Here is a 15,164-nt window from a genome sequence, read left to right on the forward strand (position 1 = left end):
GCGAGGAATGATCTCCGGATCGGAATATAGGGCAGCGTTGAGTTAACGCAGCGAGATTGTTATTGTATATTGTTATGATCTGCTTTCTCTTACTTTTATATTAATTACTATTTATTTAATTAATTATTGAATTGACGCAAATCATACAAAATAAATTAATAAAAAATCTTAGGGTGCCTTTTTGTCATAAAAATTAACTAAATTATCTTAGGTTATACTTATCCTTTCTCGTGGCTTCAGTATCTCTTAGTTGATCCTTATCGGGATAAAATAGGAAAAGGAAATAAATAGAAAAACCATAAATAAGCACATACAAATACCTTTATTATCAAAAGCAATGCTCTGAAAATCTATAATTAAATCCTGTGGGCATAATTGTCCAAATGAAACTTTTACCATATAATTAATCTAATTCAAACAAATATTTATCGCTTTGTTCCTGATACCATTAATAAAATAAGCTAAACAAACAAATTTAGGTATTTGCAAAAACTACTTATACTTCTAATTAAATTTTTTGAAATGTTGGAATCTTAATTCATATGCTTTTACGCAAAATTTTAACTTCTGATTATAAAGAACATCTATCACATAAGTTATTGACTGACCTTTTTGATTCACACACAATGGTGTCTCCTCTTGACCCAAACAGCTCTTCCTTGTTGACTATGTTAGGCTACCAATCAAAGCCCTCTCCGTTCTCAGCATCAATCCAGCAGCGTACCAGCAACTATTTCTCCAAAACACAAGCCAGGCCTCTTTTGACCAGTACTCGTTCAATAAACTCCAAAACTCTCTCCTCTCCTTCTCTCAATAATAATCTCCTGAGACCCAAGTATCTTTTTTACTTGGTGTCACAAATAATTTTAATAACTATAACTTACTCTCTTGGACTTTACAGAATCAAAGAGGTATTTCTTCTCGATTTGATTTGTCTCTCGTTCCACTTTTCAGCTACTATCCACTAACAAACAACCACTAGTACTTGCTTCTGAACTATCCGCGAAAACTTTGACTGCCCTTCTCGGATGCCGGCCACACAATAATCTTTCTTTTCCAAACTGTCTCAACATTCAAACTTCTCTTTTCCCCTTCCAAATTGCCAAGCCAATCAGAAACATTTCTCTTTCCACATTCCTCTTTTTCATTCGAAAAACCCAGGCTTTCTTTCAAACAATACTTCTACTCAAACTAATCACTTTTCGGAAATTATACAAATATTCTTGTGCTTAAACAAACAGCCTTAAAATTCCAAATCTCTCTACCTTTATTTTTCTAAAAACTAATAATTACAGCTACCTGTGGATTTTACCTTTCACGTAACCAACAATCTTTTTAAATTATAATCCTAAATAAATTGTCTTTTCACTTCGCTTTATTTACAAATGTCTTTAAGTCTTCAGGGAAAAACTCATTAAGGATAAACCCATTGCGTAAAAGCTACCTTCTACTAAATAGTTACAAATCAATATACAGGGTGTATTAAATTTATGTGCCCGCGTTATAATTAAAAAATTAAAATTTTTACTCTATCTTTGATTGATAAAGTGATACATAATAATATATATTGTTTATCGTATTATTTTAATGTTGCTATTATCATCGGATAACTGTAATAAAGTTTAATATTGTTTTTCTTTTGCAGAAGACGGAATTATATTTTATTTGTTTTAAACTGTATATAATTATCTTTAATATATTTACTTTATTTTTAACCTGTGTTTTACTGAGTCTGTCGTCCCTTAAAAGAACTACCCGTTAAAATGGCGCCCGAGCAGGGACTGGGTAAAGAGAATCGCACGGTTCCAAGGTCGATGCTTGTTCGGCGTATCAGCGTATCATTACAGGGTCCTATGCATAATCCTTCTAAAACGAATGGTTGGTTCCAAAGTTACGGAGGTAGTATAGCATAATTGGTCCAAAAACAGGCTTAACCCCGTCATCCCAAATTAAAGTTTCCCTCCAACACCAAATTGTTCTATATGGTCCACATATTCAATTTGAGCGTCGGGTTTGGGGGAAGGGGAGGAGAAAAGTCGGTAAATTCGTAGTTTTTTACGTTTTTCGTCAATATTTCAAAACCTAAGCGGTTTAGCGTAAACAATATTCCATACAAAAATGTTCTACATTAAATTTGAAACAAAAATTTTACTGTTGTAAAGATATTCATGCGACATTGTCCATAGAAAGTTGAGGTTGGGTTTCTCCGTACCAGAGATTTATATGGCCTAGGCCTGTAAAAGCCTATTGGTGAGGTTGACGTTCCTTCAAGGGCTTATCAGTAACATACCACCGGCAATTGAAATAGCAAATTATATTTAGAAAACACAATCCTGTTAAAAAAAATTATGTAGTTTCTTCAGTAATAATATAATTTGTCCAAGCAATATAAAAAATATGGAAAAGCTCCACTTTACACCCTCCGTAACTCCGGAACCGTTGATTTTAGAACAATTATGCATACGACCTTTTTCATTTCAAATTTAATGCAAAACATTTTTGTATAGAGTATTGTTCACGCTAAACCGCTTAGGTTTTGAAATATTGACGAAAAACATAAAAAACTACTAATTTACCGACTTTTCCTTTCCCCTCTACCCCAAACCCGACGCTCAAAATGGTGGAACTTTTTACTGAAGAATATGTGGACCATATAGAACAATTTGGTGTTGGAGGGAAACTGTAATTTGGGATGACGGGGTTAGGCCTTTTTTGGACCAATTATACTATACTACCTCTGTAACTTTGGAACCGTTCATTTTAGAAGGATTATGCATAGGGCCTTTTTTGTTTAAAATTTAATGTAGAACATTTTTATATAGAACATTGTTCACGCTAAACCGCATAGTTTTAGAAATATTGACGAAAAACGTAAAAAACTCCTAATTTATCAACTTCTCACCCCACCTCCCCCCCCCCCCCAATCACGACGCTCAAAATGGTGTGACTTTTTACTGAACATAATATGGACCGTATTCGCGGTGTGCAAGTACTTGGAAGGGATACGCGAAACGATCGTGCGCGAATAGCGGAGAAAAATTGCAACTTTCGTAAATAATTCATATTGTCAATTGAAATTGTCAAATTGACGTACATTTCATACCTATTGTCATTTAAGAAGAAAAATTACATATTGCTCCACAATATTGATATGATATGCAATTATTATATAAAGGTAAATTTAATTAATTGTATTTTGCTTGCAGTACTGCATTTTAATAACTAATTTTATTTACTACATACAATTATTTACGTTTTAATAACATAACCTAAATCTAATTTTTTCTTCTTATTTTTTTTGGACTATGGCCTTGACAATTATGCAGTAACCAGGACCATATGATTGGCCAATATAATTAAAAGTGCGAATAAAAGTGCAGAGCGTAGAAACCAGGTGTCGCTTTTCCGAACTTGCACGGTCCCAATAGAACAATTTGGTGTTGAAGGATAACTTTCACTTTGGATGTCTGGGTTATGCCTTTTTTGGATCAACTGTATCATACTATAATAGCCATTATTATATGCTCGTTGAATAATATACTATTGTTGTTTTTTCATTGTCTTGTCTCTGCACATAACCCAGCCATGACAGTCTTTGACTTTTCACAAATTGTACAATATCGCAACCTTAATTCAATTCATTAACCTCGCCGATTCTCCTGATTCTCCATGTGCCTCTCTTCCTCTTGCACCGGGTCATATACTTTTCTTAGTATTTTTTCTCGAATATCCCGAGTTAGGCTTCATCTCTTTTCGTCATTACCCATGTTTCACAACCATAGGTTACTACGGGGCTAATCAATGTTCTGTAGATAGTCATTTTGGTTCTTTTGTCTAATAATTTCGATGTCATCAATCTTTTATTAGCATAGTATGTACGATTCCCGCTGTAAATACGTGCATTAATTTCGCTACTTACGGAATTCTTTCGATTGATTTCTGTGCCCAGATATGTGAAGGCATCCACACGTTCAATAGTATAGTTGTCTGTTGTGATATAACTTTCATTGTCAAATGTTCTTTTGACGGTCTTGTACTTCGTTTATTTTAAGCCCCCTCGTTCCTGCTTCAAGATCAATTTCTTTGAACGATTCCATTAATCGTAGCTTGTTCCTACTAATGATAGCTACATCATCTGCATATGCAGTAATTTGTACTTTCTTGATGTTTATATGGCCGGTTACATTGGTTTTGCTGATGACTGACTCAAGAACTAGGTTGAATAGCATGGTTGATAGAGCGTGTCCCTGTCTCACTCCCATGTTGCTATAAAACAGGGGGGTCCGTTTTCCGTCTACTCTGACTGCCGCTTTTGAACCCTGCAACGTCATTTTTATGAGGCCGATATATAAAACCGCGGTATTGCAATAGCTTTACTAACGAGTCACCAAACTGCGGTTTTACTCGCCTGTAGTGTGTATTTGCATATGATTATTAAAAGTAGGTCTATAAGTAAACTGTTTAAAACAAATTTCACACTTGTAAGGTTTCTCTCCTGTATGTTTTCTAATATGTATTTTTAAACTACCTCCCATAGTAAATTGTTTAGTACAAATTTTGCACTTGTAAGGTTTTTCCCCAGTGTGTGTTCTAGAATGTATTTTCAAATGAGCTGCGGTACTAAACTGTTTTAAACAAATTTCGCACTTGTAAGGTTTTTCCCCAGTGTGTAATCTCAAATGGCTTTTCAAATAACTTTCAACACTAAATTGCTTCAAACAAATTTCACACTTGTGAGGTTTTTCTCCAGTGTGTAATTTCAAATGTGACGTCAGGTGACCTGCTTGCGTAAACTGCTTAAAGCAAATATCACAATTGAAAGGTTTCTCTCCTGTATGTAACTTCAAATGTGCTTTTAAATTACTCGCAGTACTAAAATGCTTAGAACAAATTCTGCACATGGGCACTGCCCCAATGTGCAATTTGATGTGGCGTTTCAGACTATCTGCTACAGTATACTCTTTGAAACAAACATCACACTTATAAGGTTTCTCACCGGAGTGGAGTCTTAAATGGTTTTTCAAACGAATTGCTTGGCAAAACTGCTTCAAACAAATTTCACATTTAAATGATTTGTTTTCAACAGGTTGGCTGATATGTTGTTCTTTATTACTTGACCGTACAAGTTTTGTTTTCATAGTTTCTGATGTGTTCTTCTTTTCAAGAAAGCCTAAAATAAAAACTATATTATTATATTGTTTTAATTTAAGAAAGGAAAAATGTCTGGCCGATTACAGCAGGAAAGCCATTATGAACGCCCGGCTCGTCACAGCTTGGCACGGCACAGTAAAGACCAAATTCATTTGTATAGATTGTAACGAGAAACAAAAACACTTAATTTTTTGTTAAATTTCATCTTTTGCAGAAAACATTATCTTTCATTTTACTGTATATCATACGAGTTTTTTGTAGTAAAAACTATGTAGTTAAAAAATTGCTGCTTGAGAATATTTCCTACGCATCATAAAGTTCTCCCGAGGGATTTCATGTGTTTGGTTTTCTTACCCATCCGCTTTTAAGACAGAATACTAAAATTCAAGCTTATTTTTATTTTCTAATAGAATTTATGAAGAAACGGTCAGATCTGTTTATTTGAATTTCTTTGTGTTGCCAGAATAGGCACTTAAGTAAGTTTTATTTGGATTAAATAATGAGCAATCTTTTACGTTTTAAGCCGAATAGAACCATCTCTACAGGGTCGTAAGTACGATGTTCGGGGCTCCGGGGCAAACGTGATCTGGGGGCCCCCTACCGATGGGTCTGGTGGTTTACCCCCAGCGGAAAGGGGGGGGTTGGTCCGGAAAAATCTGGTTCTTTTTACATACCAAAATGGGGTCTGGGGTAAATTGATTAAGACAAAGTAGCTGGGCCCCTACTCCGGTTGCATTTTAGTTTTTATTTCGCCAAAATAACTAATTTCCTCAGTAACAATTTATATATTTAACCTTTAACTACCCGCGCATCAAGTTATAACATAACTACACGCGTGGCGTACTTTGTACGCCACAAGAAAATACACTTAAAAATAGCGGATTTGTTTAATTTTTTTTTTAAAATGAACTTAGTTGTTTGTTATAAACCTTATTCGGCATCAGTGAATACTTGGAGTTCCTTTTCAGTAAGCCAATTGGGATTTATAACTGGAATCATGGAATAACTGGATTCCATGATAAATAAAATTACTAATAAAATTTTTTTTAAATGTGATTTTTTACAGGAGAAAAAGTATTGTTTACAAAGAAAAATATATTTTTTGCCATAATGACTAAAAAACAATTAAAATATGTACTTATACAGAGAGAGTCTGTAAAGTGGAATAAATTCAATATCTCAAATACTAATCGTTTTTTTGGAAAATGCTCAGACCCGTCGATTAGTATTTCAAATTGTCCTTTTTGACATTCAATAAAAATGTATACAGGGTGTCCCAATTTAGAGATATGACGTCATCGTCGATTTTCTTAAATGGCAACACTGTCATTTTGATAGCTAATTTGATAGGGTTTGTAAAGTTATACATAACTGCAAAATATCAAATTTTTATTCTCTACCATTTACAAGATAATAGAAAATAACAAAGTTATATCTGTAATTTGGAATATATTCAATAATTAAAATACTAACTGTTTTTTTGAAAAATGCTCAGACCCGTCGATTAGTATATCAAATTGTCATTTTTGACATATAATAATAATGTATACAGGGTGTCCCAATTTAGAGATATGACGTCATCGTTGATTTTCTTAAATGGCAACACTATCATTTTGATAGCTATTTTGATAGCGTGTGTAAAGTTATACACATCTGAAAAATTTCAAAATTTTATTCCCTACCATTTACAAGATAATAAAAAATAACAAAGTTATGAAGAACAAGAAGTAATCAAATAATAATTGAATTTATTTATTTCAATTAAGCAAATGCTCATAACGTTGCCCATTGACAATTTGACAATAATTGAGGGCAACATTATGAGTTTTTGCTTAATTTATTGAAATAATTAAATTCAATTATTAGTTGATTACTTCTTTTTCATAACTTTGTTATTTTTTATTATCATCTAAATGGTAGAGAATACAAATTTGAAATTTTGTAGTTGTGTATAACTTTACACACCCTATCAAAATAGCTATCAAAATGACAGTGTTGCCATTTAAGAAAATCAACGATGACGTCATATCTCTAAATTGGGATACCCTGTATACATTATTATTATATGTCAAAAAGGACAATTTGATATACTAATCGACGGGTCTGAGCATTTTTCAAAAAAACAGTTAGTATTTTAATTATTGAATATATACCAAATTACAGATATAACTTTGTTATTTTCTATTATCTTGTAAATGGTAGAGAATAAAAATTTGATATTTTGCAGTTATGTATAACTTTACAAACCCTATCAAATTAGCTATCAAAATGACAGTGTTGCCATTTAAGAAAATCGACGATGACGTCATATCTCTAAATTGGGACACCCTGTATACATTATTATTGAATGTCAAAAAGGACAATTTGAAATACTAATCGACGGGTCTGAGCATTTTCCAAAAAAACAATTAGTATTTGAGATATTGAATTTATTCCACTTTACAGACTCTCTCTGTATTACGACTTATAGTAATATAATCCTGGGGTATATTGTCCACCACCGGAAACAACAAATAATAAAATGTAAATTACCATATTTCCAGAACGACGATTATAACGAAACTAAAACCAAATTGTAAAGCACATTCCAGTGATAGGTTAGAAAAATAAGCAAGGTCAAAAATTAAATTTTTAAATATATTTCCAGTAGAATTCTTATATCTGGCGTACAAAGTACGCCAGCGCGTGTAGTTAAAGGTTAAGTGCCGGCGCAAATTGATCCTAAGCGAGCACAACCTGGCACCGGCGGGACGGGTGACCTGTGTAGTTATTTTTCTAGAGCACCGCATATTGTTCACAACAAAACCCAACCGTTGGCTGTCTCTGCAACGAATAGAGGGACGGGCAAAATCAGTGCGGACGTGTAACGGTTACTTTTGATACCGGGTCTCAGTGGTAGATAATGAGTACAAATACTGATTACAAAATACTGATGTATCTGTATCTGATGTGTTTCATAGATTATAACAAGGCCTTTGATAAAGTGCGGCATGATCATCTAATCAGACTCCTGGCAGAAAAGAATTTAGATAAACGAGATATCCGACTAATAGCAAATATTACTATAATCAGAAAGCAGTAGTGAGAGTAGAGAATAATACCACTGAAGAAATTGAAATAAAGCGAGGTGTGAGACAAGGGTGTATACTGTCACCAACCCTGTTTAATCTCTATTTCGAAGACGTAATGAATAGAACACTCTCTGAGCAATCCATAGGTATTAAAATAAATGGTGTTAGATTAAACAATCTGAGATTTGCCGACGACACCGTTCTGATCGCAGAAACACTTGAAGAGCTACAGACATTGGTGAATAAGATAGCAGACTGCAGCGAAGAATATGGACTATCTTTGAACATAAAGAAAACTAAATTTATGGTAATATCGAAATCAACACGAAATGTCCAAAATTTATATTTACACAATGAAATTATCGATCGAGTTAGCAAATACAAATATTAAGGCACTTTTATAAATGAAGACAACGATAGCTCAGCAGAAATCAAAATAATAATAGAAAAAGCCAGATCCATATTCACTAAAATGAAGAGAGTGTTCTGTGGAAGAGATTTGAGCCTTGAAATGAAACTTCGCCTGATGAGATGTTACGTACTTTCTATGCTGTTCCTCGGAATGGAGTCATGGACGCTGAAAAAGATTGATACCAAAAAATTAGAGGCATTTGAACTGTGGATGTATCGCAGAATCTTGAGAATATCATGGACGGAGAGAGTCACAAACGTCGAGGTCTTGAGAAGAATGAATAAAGAAAAGGAAGTCATATTTACGATCAAAAAAACGAAAACTGCAATACTTGGTACACAGTACAAGAGGCGAAAGATATGAACTGCTTCTAATAATTATGCAAGGGAAAATAGCAGGAAAAAGGTCCATAGGAAGAAGACGAAACTCCTGGCTAAGGAATCTACGGAAATGGTATAGCTGTAGCAACAACGAATTGTTTCGGTCAGCAGTTTCGAAAATACGTATAGCCCTGATGATCGCCAACCTTCGGAACGAAGATGGCACTTGAAGAAGAAGAAGATGTATCTGATCCTTGTACTGAATTGAGTAGGCAACTTTAAATCCGTATTTACGTACTTGTAACGTTTTAAATACCTAACATCTCCCTAGTACTCGTAGCGGCATGACTTTCGAAAACATCGAATTTGATCATAATAGGGCCCATAAAAAGATATCTTATACTGAATATTTTATTTTTGCACACAATACATATTTAAAATAATATCAGAATTATTTAATAATCTCTCCGCTACTGATAGTAAAATATGTTATAAAATAACTTTAAAATCTTTTTATCTGGTATCATATACAAAGGGATAATTCCGAACGATTTCTATTAGCTTCTCTACGTCCATCTCGAAACCAAAACCACATCTGAGAATTGAGTCGCGCGTCCCACGACACCAGAAAACTGTGTTTCGATGACAAACGTTCGCATGTGTAGACCTGGCACTGTATTCACTGATATAGGATGCGCAGAACTCTCTACGCAACTCGCCGGTGCCAGGCTGTGTCTGGCTTAAGATCAATTTGCGCCGGCACTAAGAAAGGTCTCGGAGGCCCCAGCTTAGCCCGGGACCGTCTTCCAATGGCATTTTAGGTTTTATTATGCCGAAATAACTAATTTTCTAAGTAATAATTTAAATTTTTATGTTAAGGTCTCGGGGACCCCAGCTTAGCTTAGGCCTCAAGAGCTCCAGCTTACCTCAGGCCTCAGGAAATTGTGTCATTTGAAAATATTTCGTTGGGATCGGCTTTTAAAATACATATTTTTATTTCCTCGTTAAAATCTATGCAGTGCCCCAGTTGCACAATGGTAGTTACGGCACTGCATCTCTATTAGCGCGAATTTGGGAACGTAAACAAAGAACTATTGTCCTCTGTTCTGAGTGGTTAATACGTCATAGGAGTTTTGGATATCTCAATGTAATTGGCTGGACTAGATGTTTTGTTATATGTTTGAGAGAGGTTTTTATATCACTCTTTCTTAGGCTTGGAAGTGATCCATGGCGATCTAAAAAAGGATGATCGATCAGACGAGCAAGAGAATAAGTCGATTCTAGTTAACTGTGCAGTGTCTGGTGTTATGTCATCTTTTTCACCCGGCATATCTTGCATTTAGGTGCAATAAACATATCAAGTTCTTTTGATAAATAGTCAGAAGTTAATTCTCTAACAGAGAGCCAGGGATGTCAACTGCGATGTGTATGCTTGTTTCATAGATTTCGAGAAGGCATTTGATAAAGTCCCACATGGAAAAACTAATCGATATCCTAAAAACATCAGGACTCGATGGTAAGGATGTAAGACTTGTCTCAAACTTATATCTCCAACAAAAAGCAACAGTTCGATTCGAAAATGAACTGTCCGAAATCTTCACAGTCGAAAAAGGAGTTAAACAGGGTTGCATACTGTCACCAGCATTATTTAACATATACTCTGAAAACATCTTTAGAGAGGCCTTGGACGAATCGAAGATGGGATTGCAGTGAATGGACGACTTATAAATAATATTAGATATGCAGACAATACAGTATTGCTGGCAGATAGTGCGCAGGGGCTCCAAAGGATCATGGATAATGTTGTAGAAGCATGTAACAAATACGGCCTAAAACTAAATTGTAAAATAAAACAAAAATAATGATCATTAGTAAAAACACCAACATAAACGCCCAAATTACCCTAAACAATACACCCCTAGAGAGAGTACAGAAAATGTGCTATCTGGGCTGCAACATTAAGGATACTTGGGATCATAGCTACGAAATAAAAACTCGTATTGAAAAAGCCAGAAGCTCTTTTAACAGTCTTAGGAAGATACTGTGCAACTTGTCTTTAAGTATCAATATAAGCATGAGAATTCATAGATGTTACGTCGTGCCCTTATAGTGCCCTTCTCTAAGGAGTTGAAAGCTGGAGTCTCGCAGAAGATGCCATAAAACGGTTAGAGGCGTTTGAAATGTGGTGCTACCGACGTATGTTGAGGGTCTCATATATATGTTATAGTCAAAGTCCGAATTTCAGGCACTCCTAGGTTTGACTAGGCAATCGTCCGTCTGACTGACGGTCTTAGTCAAGACCCGAAATAAATTACAGTTTAGGCCTTTGACTAGTCAAACCTAGGAGAGACTACGTTGGTCAAGCAAAGGTCGAAATTTAATTTCTCGTCAATCCCCGATTAGCTATTAAAATGTCGTAATTTGTTAAATTAGGTTTAATAGAACGTCATTTTTTAATTGTAATGTTTATTATTTTTATATTGTCGTAATTAAAATAAAAAATTAGTGTTTATTCTCGCGTGTTGAGGCATTATGGCATTTAGAGTTGGATAATACGTTAGACCTTTTGCACTTACATGGTTTTGAAGAGCACTTCTTATCGCAGTGGTATTTTATAAATCCTTGTCCTCCAAAGTTAGAATCTTTTGTACTCATTTCTCATAGAGGCAGCTTAACGTCTGGAACATCTTCGAAATTAGGAAAATTCTCTTTGCATTCCCTTATTTGATTTCTTGGAAAAAGTGTGTTTATTGTCCGTATTTCGTACCATCCCTATATAAACTGTCAATTATTGTTTTATCTTGTATGATATCCAAAATATTTCGAGCATCTTCTTGTCATGCGTTTGAGCATGCGTTGTGCACAAACAGAAAAGATTACAATAAATAAAGGAAATGCGATTGAAGGTCTTCATGCCCAGGCTAGTGCTATGAAACTATTAAGTGAAAAAAATGTCCTCCAATTTCGATCGGAAAAACTGTAACAATACCTATCCCCAGCTTTGATAGAGCCAAAGAGGATACTCGAAATATTTTGAGGAGCATACAAGATAAAACAATTGACGGTTTATATAGAGTTGGTACGAAATAAGGAACAACAAACACATTTTTTTCAAGAAATCAAATAAGAGAATGCAAAGAGAAATTTCCTAATTTCGAAGATGTTCCAGATGTTAAGCTGTCTCTGTCTCTAAGAGAAATTAGTACAAAAGATTCTAAATTTAGAGAAAAAGGATTTATAAAATGCTAGTGCAATAAGAAATGCTCTTTCAAATTACGAAGTGTAAAAGGTTTCTATTGTGCAACTCTAAATGTCATAATGCCTCAACATGTGCGAATAAACACTAATTTTCTTATTTTAATTATACAATATAAAAATAATAAATAGTAAAATTAAAAAATGACATTACCAGAGAACGGCAGTTCTTGCCAGTGGCGCACACCAACACCCCCTACAAGCGACACTATATATACACGAAATTTTCGATTTTCTAAATCTGATTGATTTGAAAGATGGGCCAAGTCCCATCTTAAAGTTCAGGAAAAGACTCACCCATTCATATGTCAACCATCCATTTTGGTCCAAGGGTGTGGATTTTACGGCCCTTTCTATTTAGGGTCTGTTCTTCGTTCTCGTCCCCAAAACTTCCAAAAACTTCAAAGGTTTAAGTCTGACCTTTGCGGCTTCTACTAGTAGTGATCATTACCTTTTCAACGCATGTCTAATTTTAAAAATATGTTATACCATTCAAAAGTTACCGAGCTCAGAAGTATGACTCAATTTTTATTTAAAAAAGGGAAAATGTTTGTGGATATGTATGTATGTGTGTTTGAAAGTTAAACCGATTTGAATTTTTTTTCTGTGTTTGAAGAGGAGGTAAGGGCCGATTCAGAACCGGTGTAGTTTGTGACTTTTGACCACCCATAAGCCAGCTAGAGGACTTGGTAGGTACAAAACGGCATATTTTTGGGGGGTATATATCTTCGGAACAAGAAGAGACAGGAGAACCGCAAATACACCAAATCAATAGTGTTGAGTTAAGCTTTCAAATGGTGTCTAAGCCGTCAGGATCAGGCATACACACGGCTCAGTATAGCCGAAAAATTGAAAAACTATACTTTGAAAATTTTGGTTTTTCGACAATTACTCAAAATTTCAACCTACGAATTGCGCCAATAACTGAGCGTTTGCAGAAGGACTCTAGACGAATCTAACGGTGTATACGTTATATCCGGGAAAATTCGAATTTTTAAGTTATAGGCTTCATAAGTATGATCAAATCTGTTTCCTACGGGAAAAACGGCTTCTCAAGCTCAATAATTCCTTTAATAGCTTCAGTTATCATACTTGACCTTAGATCCATCATATACTACTGGTAAATACGTTTCAAACTCATGTTTACTGATCAAAATAGGTTAAGCCTTTTAGAAGTTATTAAGCTACAAAAGTATAATCCAATTAACGATTATTCCTGAAATGGTTTATGTAGTTGTAGTGATTACGACGCTAAATTTGATCTGGCAACGGGCAATCCGACTTCATTTACCGGTCATCTCAATATTTTTTTTCAATCTATTTCGAATAGAAAAAAATCTAGTGTACATTCGATGGACACTAGATCATTTGGGAGATAATGTAACAAAGGTGACCATTTATAAAGCTTAACGAGTAATAGAGGAACATTGCATTCAACTTCATACATTTAATTTATAAATAACTTTGAAAAACTCCGGATACAAGAATAGAAAACCGCTAAACGCCTTAAAAATGAGTGGCGCATACAATATTCCAGCTACAAAAGATCTAATATGAATATTACGTGGCGCGAAAATGTATTTTCATTTTGATGTAAAACAAAATTCTAGTTTTGTTTTAAAAGATTTTTCCATAATATTTGCTAAACTTGAAGTAAACGCGCCACAAAAGAGTTTCAAAATTCAAACTGTATCAAAGTTACTCTTTTGTGGCGCGTTTACTTCAAATTTAGCAAATATTATGGAAAAATATTTTAAAATAAAACTAGAATTTTGTTTTACATCAAAATTAAAATACATTTTCGCGCCACATAATATTCATATCAGATCTTTTGTACCTGGAATATTGTATGCGCCACTCATTTTAAGGCGTTTAGCGGTTTTTTATTCTTGTTTTATTAAACCTAACAAATTACGACATTTTAATAGCTGATCGGGGTTTGACTAGTCAAACCCCGATTTGCCCCTTTGCCTGACCAACTTAGTCTCTCCTACGTTTGACTAGTCAAAGGCCGAAACTGTAATTTATTTCGGGCTTTGACTAAGACCATCAGTCAGACCTGAGGATTGCCTAGTCAAACCTAGGAGTGCCTGAAATTCGGGCTTTGACTATAACATATACACCACACTAATATAACTAATATAACTATTCTCAAGAGGCTAAGAAAAGATAAAGAAATAATTAACACCGTAAAGAACAGAAAATTGGCTTACTTCGGCCACATTATGCGTAATGATAAATACTGACTGCCACAGTTGATTCTACAACGCAAGATTGAGGGTAGGAGAGACCCTGGACATAGATGTATATCCTGGCTGGCCAATCTTAGGAAGTGGACTGGTCTAACGCCAACTGATCTATTTCGAGCTGCTGTGAATAGAATAAGACGGGTCAATGTGATCGCCAACATCTCCAGAAGATAGGCACCTTTAGAAGAAGAATTATCAGTAAAGCCGATACAAGTAGCTACATTAAACATTTAATGTTTTAAGTTTTTTTTTTAATAAAATGTGAGCAATTCTTTTTCGAGAATTAATTAGTGCAGTCAACAAATATAAAAGAAAATTGCAGTCAATAAATGATTGTTGCTGAAGTTGTCACAGTGTACCAGTCATAGAGAATTCAATATTGTACTACCACTATTGTTTCTTTGTTATACAAAAAGAAAACGGTGAAGTGTACTTAAGTGCTGCGAACTTTACCATCTGGACTTGGCTGTTTGAAAGTGAAGGACAATGTTGTTTTGAAGCTATTTTATTGTGGCATTTTTTGTAATTAACTATTTTTTAATGGGAAATAAGCCACAATTTTACTAAAAAAATGATTTTATTTAACGTTTCGACGTCCAAATCGGATGCCTTTGTCAAAATACAAAAAATATTAATGAATTAAACAAAAATGTTGTTTTTTTTTTATTGGCTTTAGAATAAGACCATGCAGTCGGAAACAAAGTAA

At 34.5% G+C, this 15,164-nt stretch overlaps 1 protein-coding gene across 3 annotated transcripts in view; it reads right to left on the bottom strand.

Moving 5' to 3' along the window:
* LOC126890701 (zinc finger protein 271-like) overlaps positions 1–15,164 on the bottom strand; it is a 40,332-nt gene that overhangs the window by 14,461 nt on the left and 10,707 nt on the right. For 2 of the 3 annotated variants that reach the window (XM_050659865.1, XM_050659862.1), the window contains exon 3: positions 4,997–5,170. The exons of the other annotated variant lie outside the window; for it this stretch is intronic. In XM_050659865.1, coding sequence (XP_050515822.1) covers positions 4,997–5,170 — 174 coding nt within the window. The remainder of the gene's footprint in view (positions 1–4,996; positions 5,171–15,164) is intronic. 3 annotated transcript variants of the gene reach the window in all.

Source organism: Diabrotica virgifera, chromosome 8, assembly GCF_917563875.1.
Source record: "Diabrotica virgifera virgifera chromosome 8, PGI_DIABVI_V3a".
NCBI classification, from domain to species: Eukaryota; Metazoa; Arthropoda; class Insecta; order Coleoptera; family Chrysomelidae; genus Diabrotica; species Diabrotica virgifera.